The sequence below is a fragment of the Apiospora hydei genome (assembly GCF_038363865.1).
Source record: "Apiospora hydei strain CBS 114990 chromosome Unknown utg000007l_segment0_segment0, whole genome shotgun sequence".
Lineage (NCBI taxonomy): Eukaryota > Fungi > Ascomycota > Sordariomycetes > Amphisphaeriales > Apiosporaceae > Apiospora > Apiospora hydei.
The window spans coordinates 1,828,895-1,847,250 of NW_027117366.1; the positions used below are offsets into that span (position 1 = coordinate 1,828,895).

The window sequence follows — 18,356 nt, forward strand, 5'->3', positions numbered from 1 at the left end:
AGTGCCATATGGGATATCCACAAAAGAAAATCGGCAGTAAGATGTGCTATGTTGCAGAGAGAACCAAGTCGAGGTGACCAGGTGTTCGTGTGGGATAACAATGAGTCGTAATGTCGTTAAGGTGCGTCTGTTCTATCGCTCAAGGCGAGACGGCTGGGGCTGCCAGCCATTGATATAAGCCATGAGCCCCATGCCCAGCAACACCACACCAATCATGGATGTATAGGGCAGGCCATGCGCCAGAACCTGATCACGAGAAAGACCCCCTGTCGAACTTGTACTGGGCGTTATAGTGCTTGCCCGGGACAGTGTTGGGGGGTCGCTAGGTCCTCCAGGAGTCGCCTGGCCTCCGCTTGAACTTGTCGAAGGTGTTCTGATGAGTGTCGACTCATCCGACGCAACGCTGCCTGTTTCAAACTTGTGCAGTTCCTGCGAGTTTGATCTGGAACGTGACTTCTCGCGAACGAGAGCTTCTCTCGCCTCTGCATCTTTCCTTATCTGCAGAGCCATCTCCGCTAAAGATTGGCGGTCTGCGTCTCGCTCCATTTCCGCAACTTCAGCACGTTGCTTATAAGTCTCGAGCTGTTGCTTGAGATCTTTGATCTCCGAGACCATCGTCTCAAGCTGTGTATGCAAGTGTGTTGCAGACGCCTCCATGGCATCAACTTGCGGGGGTAGTGACTTCACGTCAGACTCGCCAGTTGTCATCTCAACGTCGGGGGAGGACGAATTCTCAACTGGCGGTTCAAATGCTTGTTCCAAAGTTGATTGGTTCTCCTCCGGCTTCACCGAGGCTCCATTAACCTTTGCCGCAGCAGCATCTTCAAGTCGTCTGGCCAACTCCTCCGCCAGTTCTCGCGCTTGTCGTTCATGCTGCAACATCTCCTCCAGGTCTCTCATGCGAGATGTTTGTGACTCTATCTCCTTTCTTGCACCGTTGAGGGCCTCTGTGAGCTGAAGGATTTGGCTGACGTTGCCATCCTGTCGAATCGGAGAGGCACCAGAGTTGGGCGTAGGGACCTTGGGCTTCTCTGTTGTACCACGCTTGAGCGATGGCACATCCGGTTTCTCTGGCAAAGGTTGCTGCGGCGGAGGAGCAGGAGGATCGGAAAACCGTGCTTTGTTGTCGTTTCTAAGAAACGGCATCGCGTTAATCGCCCCGTTGGACATCTGAGGTTTGGGTGGCTCAGCCGGCTCTAGCCGGTCCATGTCTTTAATATCATCGTGAGATAGTAAAGTGCTTATGAACTGATTCGTCCGGCCGAGATCTTGCGTTTGAAGACGCGCTGTCCGCATTTCGCTCTAGAGGGGAAAGTCAGTAACTGGTGCCAGCCCGAGGACACAATTGGCCTGGAGGAACCTACCTGGAGCCTCTTCACGATCTGCTCAGTACTAATGGGCGAGAAGAAAAAGCCACCCCGTTGATGAGCCATTCCGTTTGGCGGGGCAGCCATCATGCCGCCTGCAGGCATCATGCGCCCATTGTTCGCCATGGAAGCTTGGCTTCCATTGCGCCCTCTGTAAGGCATGCCGCCAACCGGCTGCATCATCATCGAGCCATTGGCCGGGTCAAGGTCGCCGAAATTCATGTCCAAAAGGTTGTTTGATGCGTTCAGGAAACCAGAATGTTCCACTTTGGCAGCCACTTTATGATGAACCACCGTCTTCTGGTCTTCGCTCACAATATCGATTCCAAGCTCTAAATGGTCGCCGGTCTGCAATTCGTGCGGCTCCGACTCGCGATTCTCCTGAGATAGCCGTGTCCCATTGACGAATGTGCCATTGGACGATTTGACATCTCTAATCCATATTTTCCCTTGACGATCTGCCCAGATCTCTGCGTGCTGCCGCGACAGGACCTTGGAGTCAAAAAAGCCGTTGATTGGAGTCGGAACCGTCTTCGCGTTCGTCTGACGACCAATCCTAAGGGTGTCAGGGGAGAAGGGAACAGATATGGTCTTGCGCTCAAAGGTACCGTTCAACGACAACAGGTATAGTACAGGTTGGCCACCTGATGGGGCGCCTTCAGTCATAGGGCGGGGCATGCCAGACTGATTTGCCATTTGTCCTTGGGATTGCAATATCGGGGAGGGCGAGTGCATGGAGGAGGAGCCATTAAGCCCACCACCTACAGGGCCTCCATTGGCACTCCCGGGCATCATTTGCGGTCGCGCTGACAATCTCGCAGCTGAGAAATCAGATTGGCCTTCAGGCTTCGAAGATGGCCAAGGAGCCTTGCCTTGGGGACGTTTCCTGGCGCCGGTAGCATTGGGCCAAGAGCTCAGATCCCCGGCAGCTGACATGGACGCGCCGCCATTTACCGCGTTGGATTGGGAAGGCTGCTGGGTGTTGGGGCCGAGCACGGTAGAGGTGGAGGAGTTGGATGCGTTGGAGGACAGAGACGAGGAAGAGTTTGTTCTCTGGATGTTCTTTCGAGGCAAAAACATGCGGTTGAGCTCTTCCGGATTCATCTGGTTAAGAGTCTGACCACCGTGACCATTCATTCCCCATGCCGGCCGATTGTGTTGCACCAGGGTAGGGGGCTTGCGACCGCGGTCATGAGGGGTGGTTAATGTTGTCGGATCGAGAGCTCGTTCGTGTGCGAATTGGCGATGATTTCGAAGAGAACGGGGATGAACCAGCCGACAGTCGTGTTTGGTGATGACAGCGTCGTGACGGGGATGATGAAAGGAAATGAATGTATGATGTCGTCAAAGGCGGGCTCTCCACCATCCAGGCGACCCGGGTATCGATGCTGACCGTGTAAAAAGGGAGTTTGGGAAGAAGGCGAGAAGAAGCGAAACCAACGTTCATTCGCAGTGACGGGATGCCGTAACTCGCGTTATGAGGAGGTGAATAGAGATCTGGCGAAGAGGTGCGGTTGAAAATGAGGTTCGAGGCTCATTTCTTTAGCGCCAGAATGGCTATGGCACCTGCTGTGATTACTAGCACCCTAGCAAACATGGGGGGCCCTCTGGGTGTCTGGGTGTCTGGGTGTCGTCGTCTCACCACCACCCCAACCCATCCAGTCCCAGTCCCAGTCCCGGTCCCGGTCTCTGCTGTGCCTGTCTCGTAAAATTTGAGCGGGATGCGTTTCCCTCTCTCTTGCTGCTGAAATTGCCAATCTGCAGGACAGATCAGACGATTCCCTGGTGGCCCGATTACGATGCCGCACTAGGATTGATTCCAACGATGTCCCTTTCTCTAGGAACTTTGCTAATGCTTTTTTTTTCAAGTAGGGAAATAATAAGCCATTACCGAGCCCTGGGTAGCGCTACTCACGTGACCCCGTCACTTTCCCATCTTTTTCTCCCAATGGGAACCCAATGGGGCCGCTGTTGCTGAAACCACAGCGAGTCAGTACTCCGTAGGCTGAGGCTGGTAGGTAACTGCAGTGACCGTCGCTAGGTACATGTAGATTTAGTAGGCGCGGCTGGCACGCGATCATCGTTGGTGGTTACCTAGCATAAGTAGCATACAACATTGCTTACCTAAGTAACCATCAGAATACAAGTTCACATCTGTAGAGCTGTTTTCCCAAAGGGAAAAAGGTCTCGTTACATTGAGCTTGGAGGTGCTGGCAGTTCATAATAATACCACCTACCAGACCAGACTGTACCTCGTGCCTCCAGCTAACATGCCTGACCCGCCGGCCTAAGCAGAACTGGCCCGCTGTAAAGTCGGATACAAAAAACCGTACCACCGCTGTGGAGAAACCGCTATCAAGGCCGTGCTGGCCCGTGCTTCACGATTCTCGAAGCTCTTCCTGGGACCTTGATGATATGATCCATTTGATACTCCACTACCGAAGAAGAAGTGAACCTCTGAATTGCCGAACAAAGGCTGCCCTTTCTACACGGCCAATCACTACAACGCCAATCCGAATCTAAAGCAGCAGCCATGCCTGTACCAGTCGGTCACGGTCCTGCTGCCGGCCCCTCGGCCTTGGACAAGAGTCAGTGGAAGAATGCGCGCCCTTCGACTGGCCGTTCAAGCTAACCGTCGCACAGTGAAAATGGGTGGCATGATGGGCGGAAGTCAGTAGCATACGCCCTTCGAAGCCAACTGTCGCTGACTTGATCTGTAGCTGTCGGCGTCATCATCGGTTTCATCTTTGGTATGTGGCGCAATCTTCGCAAGACCCAAGCTCTGGCGCACTAACTCGTCCCGATAGGGACTGTGAATATCTTCCGATACGGCGCGGGAGCAAACGGCATCATGCGCACATTGGGCCAGTACATGGCAGGATCGGGCGCGACGTTTGGGTCAGTACTGGCTGCCCCTTTTCTCTAGCCACACGACGATTGCTAATCAATCCCTCCCGCAGCTTCTTCATGGGCATCGGTAGTGTCATTCGATCCGATGCGTCCCCCATCGCAAACGAAGCTTTCCTGCGCGCACAAAGGCGGCCTTACATTATGGCTGCGCAGAAGGCCTATAGACCACGAGAACTGTAAGCTTCTATTGGGGGCATACCATACCAATTCTTCCAAGGCTATAGACTTCGAGAAGTCCGCGCAATAATGCCATTCGAGATTGCACGGCAGCTTGACTGGCCTTGTACTCCAAATGATATGTACCATGACGAAGTGTACGATGGTCTGTGATAGGCAAAACTGCCAGCAATGCGTTTCTGCAGTCAACCTGGTTGCGCATTTGGTACTCTGTCGGCGGGACGGCAAAGACTTGCAATGATCTACTTTGTGATAGTGATGGCTGTATTGAAGTTACTACTATTACTTGGTATTGATGGCTACCCAATGGGCAGCCTCCTCCGCCTTACATTACGCAAATAAACACCTTACAAATTCGGGTTTCGTATTCATATATGCATGCATGCTCATTGTTATGTTAGGTAGCAAAGGTGTGGCGGCCAGCCTGGAGAACGGAGGGAGAGTGGCTGCAAGGAATGCAAGACAATACCCAATGCTGAGGCTAAATTGGGTCATCTGAATATGAAAGACTTCAGATGGCATCTAACCGCCCAACGTACTTACTGAACGTATCCGGGAAAACCTTGGGTGTGAAGTGGTGGTAGGGTGGTAGACCGTAGGTAGTGCCAGTGCCAGTGCCGTAGAGGTGGCCATTGATGGTAGGCGGTAGGCAGAAATGAGTGGTTCTGTAACACGGACAGCTAGCTCATTTGGATCCCAAACACTATTGCGAACTCTATGCCTTCAGCCCCATCGTACCCAGCATTGCATACCCGCTGCCATCCAATCCGACCGGATGCCATCGGAGCCGCATGCTTTGGTAGGATTCATCGCGACTCTATCGAGCCATCGTGGTAGTCTATTGCAACCTGCAGCCCGAGCACCAAGCCAAGCCTGGACTTCCCGTGTGCGCCCGCTCTATCGAATGACCAGTCACAACGGGCTATGAGCAAAAAGGGGGCGAAAAGGCGGTTTCCGTCGTTGTGACGTGATTGCGCCGTTGCACACCACCGTCTCGCCGTGTTATCTACGGCAGAACAAAGCGCAATCATGTCTCACCTAAAAATCGTACGAATATGCCAAACCAGATCGACGAATCGACAACCAGCTGGCCCACGAAGACAATTCCCCAGCTGGAAGGAGCCGCGGGGTGGTGTGGGCAAGTGTGGCCATACCTGGAATACAACGGGATCATGTTTGCGTCGGGCGAAAAGGAACTTTGTTAAAGATTCATCGGACGATGCCAGGGCCTTTCGACATAAGCAAGTATGCCTCGCCTCTGGTTGGCATGGCTACAAGATGAGTGACGCGGGATCACTAGGTCTGCAGCGAAGAAGCAAGGAGCTCGAGAGAGGCCATCGCGAACCGTCCTTTCTTTTTGCGGTTGGATCACGGAGAGCCCGGCTTCGAGTATATCACCGGCACATTAAGGATTCTAGGCCTCCAACTACGGCCTTTCTCTTGTTTTTCTAGGTGAGTTCTGGCCCTTCTTTACCTGAAAACTGCCTCGTGGGATCATGGTGGTTCGCGGTTGAGCGAGACCCGGGCGGTAGCAGGCCATGGTCCGGACCAGAGGCCCAGGAAGCTAGATGTCGCAGCTGGATGCAGGTACGAAATCAAGAGCAACGTGTGGGCCAGCAGGGCCACCCAATCGGCTGTCAGGGAAAGGAGTCGCGTCGATCTTCCTCTGGGGCTTTGGCGGTTGTCTCACCGAGTTGCGCTATCGAAACCTCGCCGAATTGCACTATCAAAACTCGGCGAGACGAACTTGTTCAGTGAAAGGCAACTTCAATCATAGAATTTACCCGCGTCCCCTCCGTATTTGTAAGACACGAAAGCTTGGTCGATAGCAAAATGTGACGATTGCGAACAGATGTTATTGCTGCGGTTGTATTTGCCGGGGTTTTCCGCACGTGCAAGGTTAGCAGAACACCCAAGAGACGTGGCGGGCCTGGAATATTAATGCCGTGCCGTCTTCCCCTCCAGTGACACTTTACTTCTCGAAGATCTTTCATGTGCGTTCGTCTTGAGGGGTCTTCAGACTATCAGGCAAACTCCAGAATCGTATCAATGGGTCTCTTTTCCCTTTGCAGTGGTCTTCTGGGCTCCATCACTCCAGAGCAGCAGAACCTGTAAGTACACGCCTGTCTCTTTCCTCCCCGCGTCAGACGACCCAGGCCTAACGAGATACAGGAAGTCATTATGGGGTACTCTACTGCTGCCCACGCTGCCGATGTGGCTCATGGGCAAGGACGGTAGTTACGGTGTCACCCCGTGGGGAAACAGGACAGCCGAAGGGACCAATGCCTACATCGACTACCCGACAACAGGCGTGACAAGGCACTACGAGTTCAACATTACGCGGGACGTTATAGCCCCCGACGGATACCAGAAGTCAGTGCTGCTGGTGAATGGGCAGTTTCCTGGGCCTCTGATCGAGGCCAACTGGGGTGACTACATCGAAGTGAAGGTCAACAACCACATTACGGATATTGAAGAGGGCACATCAATACACTTCCATGGATTTCTCCAGTCCCAAACTCCTTGGATGGACGGCACTCCAGGCGTAACCCAATGCCCCATCGCCCCTGGCAAAAGCTTCACCTACAAGATCCAAGCTACACTTTACGGCACAACATGGTATCACGCTCACTATTCGGCTCAATATGCCGGGGGCTTTTGGGTCCCTTGGTGATTTACGGACCCAACCACGTTGACTACGATACAGATCTTGGGCCAATCATGGTCAGTGGTACGTACAGGCATCACACTCCACATGATAGCGATGGTAGATAATGCTAACGCGCAGCAGATTGGTGGCACAAGGATTACCATTCAGTCATTGACGAGATCATGGCGCCTGGGTTCCGCGGGCAGACAATCTCGGACAACAACTTGATTCAAGGCAAGATGATGTTCAACTGCAGCATGGTGGCGAGGGATGACAAGACTCCATGTCACAACCATGCCGGTGTCGCCAAGTTCAGGTTCCAGAAGGGCAAGACCCACCGACTTCGATTCATCAACACCGGATCTCAGGGCACTGAGCGTATCTCGATCGATGGGCACACCATGACGGTCATAGCCAACGACTTAACCCCGATCATTCCCTATGACACGAAAGTGATCATTCTCGGCACCGGCCAGAGAGTTGATGTGGTCGTCAAGGCCGATGCTGGCAGGCTCGACTCGGCCTTCTGGCTCCGGGCAACGCTGAGCCCCTGCTCGGTAGCCAAGCAGCACTTTGCACAGGCCGCCATCTTCTACGACGATGCCGATGAGAATGAACTGCCCGACAGCAAGGCCTGGCCCGACGAGGATCCAAACACATGCGCCAATGACGAACTCTACCTTACTCAGCCGCTGTACCCCATCCAGGTCCCTGAGCCATCCTTCACCCAAGAGATGGATATTGGCGTCATCATCAACGAGACGGACCACTTCTTGTGGACATTTGACGGAGAGTCACCGCGTGTGGACTACAACCACCCGACCCTCCTGGCGGCGAAGGAGGGTAACTTGACCTGTTTCGGTTCAGAAGCCGGCATCTACGATTACGGCAGCAACAGCTCTATCCGCATCAACATCTGGAACCCGCTCATCGCGTAAGTTTAGAACCCCTTGACTCCCCTGGTCTGATTCTTCATCAAGCAAGCTCTTCCTCTGACCTAACTTATCTAATAGTCCCCATCCCATGCATGCACACGGCGTGGAAATGTATGTCCTTTCGCAGGGCCCCGGGAAGTGGGATGGTTCCACGATCACCAATCCCAACAACCCTCTGCGCCGCGATGTGCACATGGTGCAAGGCGGTGGTCATCTCGTGGTCCAGATTGACACGTGGAATACGGGCCTCTGGGCCTTCCACTGTCACATCGCGTGGCATGCGGCTCAGGGCTTCTTCACCCAGTTCCTTTTCAACTCTCACGAGGTCACCGAGCTGGACATTCCCGACAGCATCTACCAAACATGCCGCGAATGGGATGCATTCACGTCGAGGACGGTGGTGGACCAGATCGATAGTGGCATCTAATTAGGTAGAGCGTTGCCTTTCCCCTTCCCCCTTTAACCTTCTTTGTATATATTCGCCTGTACAAACATGCATGTATAATTTTATCAATAGTCAATATTAGTTAGCTCGGTAGCTTTGTATGATCACTTGTTCCCAATGACTTCCATCGTTCGCCATTACCATATCAGGTAATTATGCATTATTGTGATGAATATCTCGCCCCCTACACACTGCCAGTATAGACTTATTATGACATCTTGCTACGGCACGAGATACTTGAGTCAAGATCTATGCAATGATACCCACGATCTGGTCGCGAAAAGTAGTAAACCATCTTACGTCGCTAGAATCCGGCCATTAGCAAGGCTACTGCTCGATATCCAATTTCGACCAAGGTTCCGCCTGAAATAGAACTGAGATGAAACTATGCCCATCTCCCTTGGACGCGTTCGAAATCCCTGTTGCAAGCGTTCGCCTAGCACCATGTGATCAACGGGACGTCCGAGACACTCAGCGGCGTGATTCGAAGAAAGAAAGGAAAACTCTACCGGCCTTTTCCATAGCTCTGAGAAAAGGAAGTGCCACCCCACTCCCCTTCCTTCATCTCCTCCCATGGAACCGGGCCAGCTTGTCTCACTATAGTAGCGCTTTCCGCTTCGATAAAAAGAACCGAACAGAAACTAGCCGCAAACCAGGGCATGTTGATCCTTGGCCTCTACCCGTGTTATGTGCACGTCTCGAATGCGGGCGGTAGGTCACGCTTGACTGCGGACCAATATGCGCTTCGGGTCGGACATCGGACCATTGGCCCAATCATCCACGCCCGCTGCGAGGGCTGAAGAAGAAAGGTCTGTCGAGGTCGTATTAATCTCTGTTGCACTTCTTCTAGCGCCAACTTCTCAGTATTTCCGCTCTGGCGGTAATGAAATCTTGGACAGTCTTGTCTTTAGTTACTTATGCGGGAATTTGCGAAGGTGTGTTCTACTGTAGTCCACATTGGAATAGGGACCGAGAGAGTTGCATGAAGGAGCACAGTCGTATGATTATGGCAGAGCCCGGTTTTAGCACAGTAAGCCTCACACCTTGCCCTGGTAGGAGATCATATCCTCGCGTCCACCTCATCCACAAAGTTCTGCTGGCACCCGGCCACTCGGACAGCACGTGGAAGCCGTGGCCGTGAGGTGCATGGGCTGTGTGCTCTTATAGGACGTGTTGAGGACGATGCGGACCGTCCTGTTGGCGTCTAACGTGTAGGGCTAGGTTCAGGGCTACAATTCAGACTTCGATCTATTTTCCTGATACATTGCATGCGAGGAACAGGACGAGGTTAGTTGTTTAAGTGAAAAGTCCTATTTATGTATAATGATATGGATCAAAGAGAAACATCACTATCCATTACCACGTTGGTTTCACACGGTAAATATAGCCCTCATATGATGCTAATAATTATTTTTGCCATAGGTAAGCTACAAGTAACACTCATCTCTTTCTCTTTCGATCTTTTTATATCTCTCATATCCCAGTCCTTGGAATAGTGGTGGTTTGGTTATTATTATCCAGCATCACGTCACACTATAAGTTAAAAGGGGCAAAAGGGGGGTGGGAACGGGAACCGGGCTTCCACTGCGCTGGAGTACTTATGTCTTAGTAATACGTGGTTTGACTGACACGACTGCCATTTTGGACAGCGGTTATACGTCTCCCTGTAACGTAACACAAATAGTCTTAAAGCTATGTCGCTGGGGATAGATAGACTATATTTTCGACTTGACTTTCGAATCGAGTTCAACTAAACTGTGCTCCCAAGCCTTGGACCCCGCCTCAGTAAACATGTAATGCAACACAAAGAATGCCGAAGAAGTTTAATGTAATGAGATGTAGACCATATTTTGAGATTACTCCGCACTTTTCCATTCCTACTGAGCCAAGAGTTTTCAGAACACGATGCCTTCAGAGACCAATACCATCAAACCCATCCGTTGAAACATCATCGTAGCTCCTAATGTCATCTTCTCGGGCCTGAGATAGTGCAAAGGGAGTACTAAGGTTATCCTCACTTTGCCTCTTTACTTCATCCCGTCTCTTGGGAGGGTCAAGCTCCCTTGCACGCAGACTGTTCTGACATTCCTCCAACTTGTTGTCCAAACACAGCAACTCCCTTTCCAGTTCGCCTAGTGTGCCGTGTAGTGTCCGGTTCATACCGATGAGTAGGGTGGCACTCATCAGCATATCGTTGTATTTCTTCAACTTGGTCCTCGCCCTGAGAGTCTTGGTATAGACGTGTGGCCCGGTAACAGAACGATTACCAGGCTCCACTTCGTGATGCTCTTCTGTACGACCGACTATGTGGTTTGTCTGAATCGTATTCATGGCGAGTTCGGATCTGCCCCTTTCAATCACTGCCTCCAACAAGGTACAAAGGCCATCCCAAAATTTGTTTATCTCTGTAGAGGCCCCATCACTTGCTGGGCCTGCTGGGCCTCCAGTGGAATACCACTTTGATGAAATTCCCTTTTGGGACGAGGCCGAGATCTTGCTTGGACTGTTGCTTCGAGGAGAGTAGATGTGCAAAGCGCTTCTACTAATATGGTAGGATCGTGGCCCTGTGACAATTGTGCGCGGATCCGAGCTCGTGGGTAGACGACTAGGAGCGAAGAAATTGGGGACTTCGGACTTCCCTAAGTCGGTAGTGGGAACGTCATATGGCTCAATGAAGCCAGTTTGGCAAGCTTTGTTCGTGAAGTAATAAGAAGGCCCTGAGACGGGTTCGTAGCGTGGCTCCGGAGACGGAAGCCCCTGGGTATACCACATAGGCACGCCTTTGAGACCGGAGTCCCACGAAGCATGACGATAACTTTGTTGACACCGAAGCCTTTGCAATAAAGAACACGGTACAGGACAGACTTGACGTTGACATATGTTGATGCTCGAAATTTTCTGGTTACTCGTACAGCCCCAAGGCAGCCACCTCGACATACCGGATTTACTTTCCAACCGAGCGAGACCCCTGAAAGCAGGCGCCAGCGTCAGTGAGGGGAACCTGGTCAGCCACCAAGCTGGCCAAAAAGCAAGCAAACGCCATCTTTGTGACAAGATCAGAAGCATTCACCATTGGGCACCCCTCGGTAGTGGTCTTTGGGCCTTCAAAGTGGCACATAGACTTGAACAGGTTGCGGTGTGAAAATGCATTCTGCAAGCCCCCATGTGCAGGTGCAGTGTTGCACAAAAGGGTCCGATATTGCAGGCAGCAGAAGTGTTTGCTCTTATGCGCCCCCCCGGGGATATTCTTTCGCATGATGCGTTTCACGAGCAACTTTTGTGGCATTCAGTATTCCTCCGCCATGGCCCCAGAAAGAAGCAAAGCTCGCATCTCATGAGCCAATCGGGTAAACTCCAGGGCAAACGTTGTCTAAGAGACTACTTGGTGTCTATTTTCTTTTTAGGAAGATCGGTGAGTGCTTGTTTCTTACTATACGTCTGGGGAACAACGCTTGTGTGGGTTGAAGATATCTGCCCCCTCCAGTCTACAGTTCGTGTTAGGGGAAACTTGCAAGTCGTCATGTCGTCGTAGTGGTTTTATAACCAGTCTGGTCTCCTACAAACAAGGGCTCGGACTCTCAGGTTAGGTCACCCAGCCTTAGTTTCCCGTGGCCTCATTCGTAAGGAAAGGACCCTGCATCAGCATGTCTCGTGCTCTTCCGGATTATGTAACCGTTAGCCTGGCTGGGATGTAGCCAAGCTCAACCGGCGAAAACAAAGCAAGGCAACGTTACCAGGCCGCCTTGCATGGGCGTGGGCTCACCACTATGCAGCCATGGTTGCTTACTTGCGGCGTGAGCGTTCCCACTGTCGCTTGTGGCTGTTGCCAAACTGGCAGATCACTATATATACTGGACACACTAGCCGGTATCTGGTAAAGGCAATGTGATAGTCTCACCGCAAGTTGAACACGAGAAGCGAGTCAGCTATTTGGCATGGTAACTGCTTACTAGATTGTCGTCAGATAGACTAGGAGCCGACCAGCCAGTCATGCTGGGTGCCTCGGGAAGGCAGACCTGACTCCAGCGCTCGGCTGGGACCTCGGGATTACGGGTTAATTTCAAGTTACGGTCGATGACATCGCTTCCAGTGTTGGGGAGCTCTCGTTTTCGCAGCTAAGTCAAAGTAATGCCAGGGGCGAAACAGGAAAAGCACTTGGGCTGCATCCACCCAGCGAACGCTAGAGACGCAGCAAATCGCCCGCAAGTCAGGTCCAAGCGCTACATGTAAGTACATATGCATGTTCGTTCTGGGCTAGGCGTGACCGGCAGGTCGGCGAGATCTGAATGGGGTCGAGTCATTACCCACTGAATGGCCGGATGGGTCGATGGGCCGATGGGGATGGAGACCACTTCTGTCCAGTGCTGACCAGTGCTGGGCAATTGCCCAGCAATTGCTGACCAGGGAGAGGGGAAGGAAGCTCGCGGGGGGGATTCCCGTATGCGGGGGAGGCGTCACCTAGGACTTCTAGGAGTTCCTGGGAGTTCCTAGAAGCTCCTAGGGTGGTCAAACGGCTTTTTGGAGGCGTGGGAAAAGAGGGCAGAAGATGCGATAGCCTGCTTTCTTCTTGCTGCTTGTGCATGGCGAGGGCTGGTGCTAATTGAAATTATTGACGAGCTGGGCTACGCCAGCGCGACTCAATAAAAAGCCAAGCTGAAAAAGGGATCGCAGCCGGCCGTTAGCCTGGCCCAGCCGGACGGGAAAACTCTGCCTACTGACTTAGGTAGGTAGGCACTTGGACGAAAAAGCAAAGAAAAGCACTAAAGAGCGGGCTGAAGATGACGCAGCATTGCTGTCATTCCGAAAATAGGACAGCCAATTTCACGGAATAACAACACAAGTTAAGGGGAACAGCGTGGTACGATGTCAATGGCCTGGTTCTTCCATGCAGCAGCTCGTAAACAAAACGCCGTAAGCTGATGGGGGCGCGCTACCTGACTGGCTACCCACTGCTTTTCGTCTTTTCGTATAGGGCACCCTTGCAAGCCCTGCTCGCGCATGGTCGACGGTTAGCCCGATCGGGCCTAGACCTTCCAAGGTTCCCAGTATGGCCCAGCGTGGCCCAGCGTGGCCCAGCGTGGCCCAGCAAGCTCGCAAGAGGGCAAAATGCGCGATGATCACGGGAAACAGGCGACTACGCGCCCCTGCTATTCGCTATCTGCAGCAGCTGCCGGCCCACCCCTCCAACCTGGTTCGTACAGCGCCCGGGACTCGGAAATGAGATGAGGTGACTTAGCGCTCGGTTCTGTGCACTTCTTTCGCGGCTAGGGCAGGTAGGGCAGGCGACTGTCACTTGATCCAGGCTCCATGGAACTACTGCCCACCACGTTGTCTAGCATAGCACAATACCGCAATACGAGCTTATGCCTACGGACTGCTCGGCTTGGGATGGGCCTGTCATGCCAGATTAGTCGTCCTGGCTGAGCCGCCTCGGCGCGTCGGCCTTGTAGCATGGCAGGCGGCATACATAAAGGTCGGCATGGCGCCGCCTCCTTGGGATGGCTGAACGGGACTTCTCGCTTGCCACCCACAACTCCATCCTCGTCCTTCGCTTTCAGGTCCGGACTCACATCTCAAGCTTGGCACCATGTGGTTCTCCGTCGCTGCCCGCGCCCTGCTCGGCGCCTCCATGGCTACCGCCATGGCTCTCCCGGCCCTGGACCCTACCGCTCCCAAGGACCCGGGACACACCATGAAGCTCTTCACCCTCGAGCAGATGAAGGAGGCCTTCAGCAACGGCACCCTTCCCCTATCAACGCACCCATCTCCCACAAGGAGCCGGCCAACAAGCTGTTCAAGATCAACGCCGTGAGCGGCTGCTCGTCCAACCCCAACATCCGCTTCGAGTGGCGCGAGTACTCGGACTCGGACCGTCACGCCCTCGTCGACTCCATCCAGTGCTTGCGGTCGAGGCCTGCCCGCATCGCCGGGTCCAACAACCGCTTCGAGGACTTCGCCGTCATCCACCGCAACTTCTCCCCCCAAATCCACAACAACCAGAAGTTCCTGCTGTGGCACCGCTACTTCCTCTGGGCCTTCGAGCAGATCTTGAGGGAGGAGTGCGGCTTCAACCGCGCCTTTGTGTGGTGGGACGAGACCAAGGATGCCGGCCGCTTCTCCCAGCTGGACATGTTCTCCCCCAACTTCTTCGGCACCATGCACGGGTGCCTGAACGACGGCGTAAGTTTCTCCTTTACCCTCCCAATGAGCCAACAGGCGGTTTCGTCACATGGAAGCTAACTCGATCCCTTTTTGCAGAAATTCGCCGGCATTCAGCAGGTTGGCGGTGGTTGCGTCTCCCGCGAGGGCACCGCCGAGAACACGGCGCAGTGCAGCACGGACTTCGAGAACTACTGCCGCGGCATGGGCAACTACCCCGACTTCGAGCGCTGCTGGGAGTACGGCCCCCACGGCTACGGCCACAACGGCATCGGCGGTACCATGGCGTACGTGGAAATCTCACCATCCGACCCGGCTTTCTATATGCACCATTCCTACATCGACCGCGTCTATCGCGTGTGGCAGAACGCCGACCCGGCCCGCCGGACCAGCATCAGCGGTCTCACCGCCGATGGCTCTCCCTGACCATGGACACACGTAAGTTAAAGACTTTCCTCCTTTTCGCCTGTCGCCGGCCCCACTTAGTCCTTGCGCATGCTAACATAAAGTCAATTAGCCATCTCTCTTGGTGGTATCAAGCCTGACGTCAAGGTGCGCGACGTCATTGACACCTTGGACGGTGCCATGTGCTACCGATACACATACTAGACGATATGAAATTAGATTTGTAATACTTAATAATAATCTGATAACTACCACTATATATACTATATTTTGGAATAGCGTCGTGTCCTAGCTAACTGTGTGTACTTGAACTTGAACGTGATCTTGACATTCCGTCTCCCGAGGCATTTCGCAGATGTTGGGCCAATTATCTACAAACCTTGTTGGTGCCTGGTTTTCATTGGGATCTTTCCTTGATATGAAACCAATTGCGATTCAAAGTCCTTGGGACGAATGTTGGTGTTAGTTGGCACAACCAGCAACCCCTAGTCCAGATTGGTCATCCTTTACCCGTTTTCGTCCAAACACTCTTCTCGAAATATGTATATTTATTGGCTAATTTCTAGTAAGAACAGGCCTTCCCTTGTTTATTCTAAAAACTAGGTTCACTGGCTTTCCCAAGGTTTCCCCTGAATCTTGGACAGAGCGAGGTAAGCAGCGTCGAAGAACTCTACCTCATTGAGGTCCTGTTCGAGATCAGTTCCCGGAGATTATCATGTCTGCAAAGGTCGATCCGTTATTTGTGACCGAAAAGATGTTGTGCACGTGGAGTTTCGCCAACGCTAGGGGCACAATATTTTGAAGGCCATAAATGAGATAGACGGCGAAGGCTATTATTCCAGGACTTTTGGGAACTGCCCAACTGCTGTAGCCCTTCCGTGCAGTCTACTGCGAGACGTTTTCACTCATAGAAGTGTACCAGCGAGTTGATTGGGCTCCTCTCGGTCACGGCGGTGGAATCGGCTTGGCTGGCTGCGAAAGATATACTACGTCGTGGGTAGAAGTTTTACACCCCTGTCAGGTTCCTTATAGATCAGATGCGTAGCGTGATACCTTTATTAGAGTTAGTGTACTGTTCGTCTGAGTTGATCTATCTATGTAAAACCTGACTTCAATACTTTATGCACTCTCAAAATATATCCATATGACCTGGTAGCATATCAGTAAAAGAACTTGGAAAGTTTTGGCGAACTAGACCTTGCGAATAATTGCATTGCCCAGTTCGTATCGATAACAGTCAACATAAAGCGTTGGAATTTCGTCTGGAATACTTAAGGTGTACCAAGAACATTCTCAAACGCGAAGTCGTCCTAAGACAAGCAATTAGGGATGGCAAGTCTATATTTGCACAGAGACGCCTAGCTCTTTCCTAGTAATCTAGTGTTAGGTCGACTCAACTAGGTACGATGTCTTTAAGCACAGGCATCGCCTTGGTTCATTGCTAGCTACGTGTATTCTGGATGTGGTTGGAATCCAGGTTGGCAGTTCCATTTATAACATCCTTTGTTCGCATGCCCAACAATCCATTCTAAGGATAGACTCTTTGTTGCCTAAACGCTTTCAGCTTATTTTTTTACCAGGGTATATATACATTGCTCAAGAACGCGATGCAATTGTTGCGGAAACACATAATCTTCAGGTTTCCAGCATCGAACGTCACCAGGCTCCCTGTCCACTTTGAGTATCACCAAAACAGACGCTGCTCAGAGCTCCCATAAACAATTACTCTCTCGGTATCCCAATTTCAGGTCCCAGGGCCATGTATGAAACGGGGACCTCGAGGCCCTGGGGCTATTTTGTCCTGAAGTTGGCCTTCATCTCGGTCTTCGCCTGCGTATCGGCCTACTTCGCCTGGATCACCAACAACGGCATCAAACCGTACTTCGAGGAGCACGGCCTGGACCACGATGCCGCGCACACAGGGCTCGTCCTCGCCAGCTGCATCATGCACGTAATTTTCCCCTACGTCCAGACGACATTGCAGTTTCTGCTGTCCCCGGCGCCGCCGGGAAATGGTTACAAGTGGTTCTCAGGGTGTCCTCGCGATCTTGGCGATGGTCTTCGACTGCATCACGGCCAAGTACGCGTGGGAGTGGTACCATGTATTCGAAAATGCGTGTGAGGCGGTGCTGGAAAAGAACTGCTTGACTCTGTTCATCATAGTCATCATTGGCCTGGCGATCGAAGGTATTGTTTTGGGGCTTTTTGTACTCTTTCTACTCTCCATGTGTGGTTACGTCGTGGTTTCTTCTGCGATTTCTGCAGTCTGAGCAGACTGTTCATCTTCAAGGGCATATTATATACTGAAAATATAATGAATAGGGCACTCCAGGGGTACATATCATGGACTGGTCTGGAAGCCAGGACTGTGATACAAGAAGCGCGCATATTACTCTAGATATCTATACTATATAACTTGTAAATAATTAAATAAAGCGTGTATATGATAAATATATTAACTCTTGACATTAAAGTTGCTATAAGCCAAGTCTCTAATAAGCACACTGAAAACCCACTGCTCACTCTGAGTGGACACATAGAAGTGTGTGGTGTACATCAGTAGGATGTACACACGTTCTTTGTACTATTCTATGCAATAGCTACCGAGACATGAATAGTACCGTAAACTACTTCGTAAAAGGTGTTGCCTATACTGAATACAGGCACTGAGATTACGGGCCTTGAGAGGTATATCTGTGTTGGCACGGAACAAGGGACATAGTATGGGGGATTTATCGTATTGAGTATGCCCTGGATTTACTTTGCGGAATGCTGATTGAATATTCGATGATATGCTTCATCGTCTCCCGCTGAGCTGCTCACATATACGCCCAGCCAATGCTAATTGTGCAGCCTTGAGGTCGAATATGATGGTATGCTCCTTGGATCACCATTGTAGTCCGCTACTATGTTGGACTGATCCCATACGATAGGTGGAAATGAGCCTGAGGGCAACTACTGCCAGTCAACCTATAAATTGAACTCCTTAATATATGTAGCCCCCGAGCCCCTGAGCCCCTTTCCACGTCTTATGCAAGTGTCCCAACATATGAGCAACCTTGCGGCTCCATGCCCATCGGAGAATCTACAACAGCTATATTAGTGTACACGCAGTTGCGTCTTATTCTTGTGACTGAACATGATGCGCTCAGGGCCATGTATTCGTGAAAACATCGGGTCAACGGGATGTGATGCTGTGCGAGCAACAGGTGCACCAACTACACGTGGACGAGCCGGCTTGCGCTTCCAAACCCAGAACTTGCCCCCTACCGCCCCCCGAGACTCTGGTTCATTTGATATCTTGCCAT

At 52.0% G+C, this 18,356-nt stretch overlaps 7 protein-coding genes across 7 annotated transcripts; 5 read left to right on the forward strand and 2 right to left on the reverse strand.

The window, feature by feature from the left end:
- Window positions 1-132: 132 nt before the first annotated feature.
- Window positions 133-2,588, reverse strand: PG997_009653 (uncharacterized protein; the record flags this gene model as incomplete). Its single annotated transcript, XM_066813968.1, has 2 exons — window positions 133-1,302; window positions 1,365-2,588. Coding segments are annotated over 2 exons (2,394 nt in total), but the record flags the coding sequence as incomplete, so codon positions are not given.
- A 1,312-nt stretch (window positions 2,589-3,900) lies between these two features.
- Window positions 3,901-4,607, forward strand: PG997_009654 (uncharacterized protein; the record flags this gene model as incomplete). The annotated part of the gene is made up of 6 exons (XM_066813969.1): window positions 3,901-3,955; window positions 4,011-4,037; window positions 4,088-4,117; window positions 4,175-4,265; window positions 4,328-4,453; window positions 4,502-4,607. 6 exons carry the CDS (start codon window positions 3,901-3,903, stop codon window positions 4,605-4,607), a joined length of 435 nt encoding a protein of 144 aa, XP_066665931.1.
- A 1,896-nt stretch (window positions 4,608-6,503) lies between these two features.
- PG997_009655 (multicopper oxidase) lies at window positions 6,504-7,128 on the forward strand (the record flags this gene model as incomplete). The annotated part of the gene is made up of 2 exons (XM_066813970.1): window positions 6,504-6,565; window positions 6,627-7,128. The coding sequence occupies 2 exons, from the start codon at window positions 6,504-6,506 to the stop codon at window positions 7,126-7,128; spliced, it is 564 nt and encodes a 187-aa protein (XP_066665932.1).
- Window positions 7,129-7,175: 47 nt separating this feature from the next.
- On the forward strand, window positions 7,176-8,466 carry PG997_009656 (Laccase-2-like protein 1; the record flags this gene model as incomplete). Its single annotated transcript, XM_066813971.1, has 3 exons — window positions 7,176-7,185; window positions 7,246-8,038; window positions 8,118-8,466. The coding sequence occupies 3 exons, from the start codon at window positions 7,176-7,178 to the stop codon at window positions 8,464-8,466; spliced, it is 1,152 nt and encodes a 383-aa protein (XP_066665933.1).
- A 1,929-nt stretch (window positions 8,467-10,395) lies between these two features.
- On the reverse strand, window positions 10,396-10,815 carry PG997_009657 (uncharacterized protein; the record flags this gene model as incomplete). The annotated part of the gene is made up of 1 exon (XM_066813972.1): window positions 10,396-10,815. One exon carries the CDS (start codon window positions 10,813-10,815, stop codon window positions 10,396-10,398), a length of 420 nt encoding a protein of 139 aa, XP_066665934.1.
- Window positions 10,816-14,071: 3,256 nt separating this feature from the next.
- On the forward strand, window positions 14,072-15,252 carry PG997_009658 (tyrosinase; the record flags this gene model as incomplete). Its single annotated transcript, XM_066813973.1, has 4 exons — window positions 14,072-14,209; window positions 14,260-14,664; window positions 14,743-15,043; window positions 15,161-15,252. 4 exons carry the CDS (start codon window positions 14,072-14,074, stop codon window positions 15,250-15,252), a joined length of 936 nt encoding a protein of 311 aa, XP_066665935.1.
- Window positions 15,253-16,807: 1,555 nt separating this feature from the next.
- On the forward strand, window positions 16,808-17,318 carry PG997_009659 (uncharacterized protein; the record flags this gene model as incomplete). Its single annotated transcript, XM_066813974.1, has 2 exons — window positions 16,808-16,999; window positions 17,082-17,318. 2 exons carry the CDS (start codon window positions 16,808-16,810, stop codon window positions 17,316-17,318), a joined length of 429 nt encoding a protein of 142 aa, XP_066665936.1.
- Window positions 17,319-18,356: the final 1,038 nt, after the last annotated feature.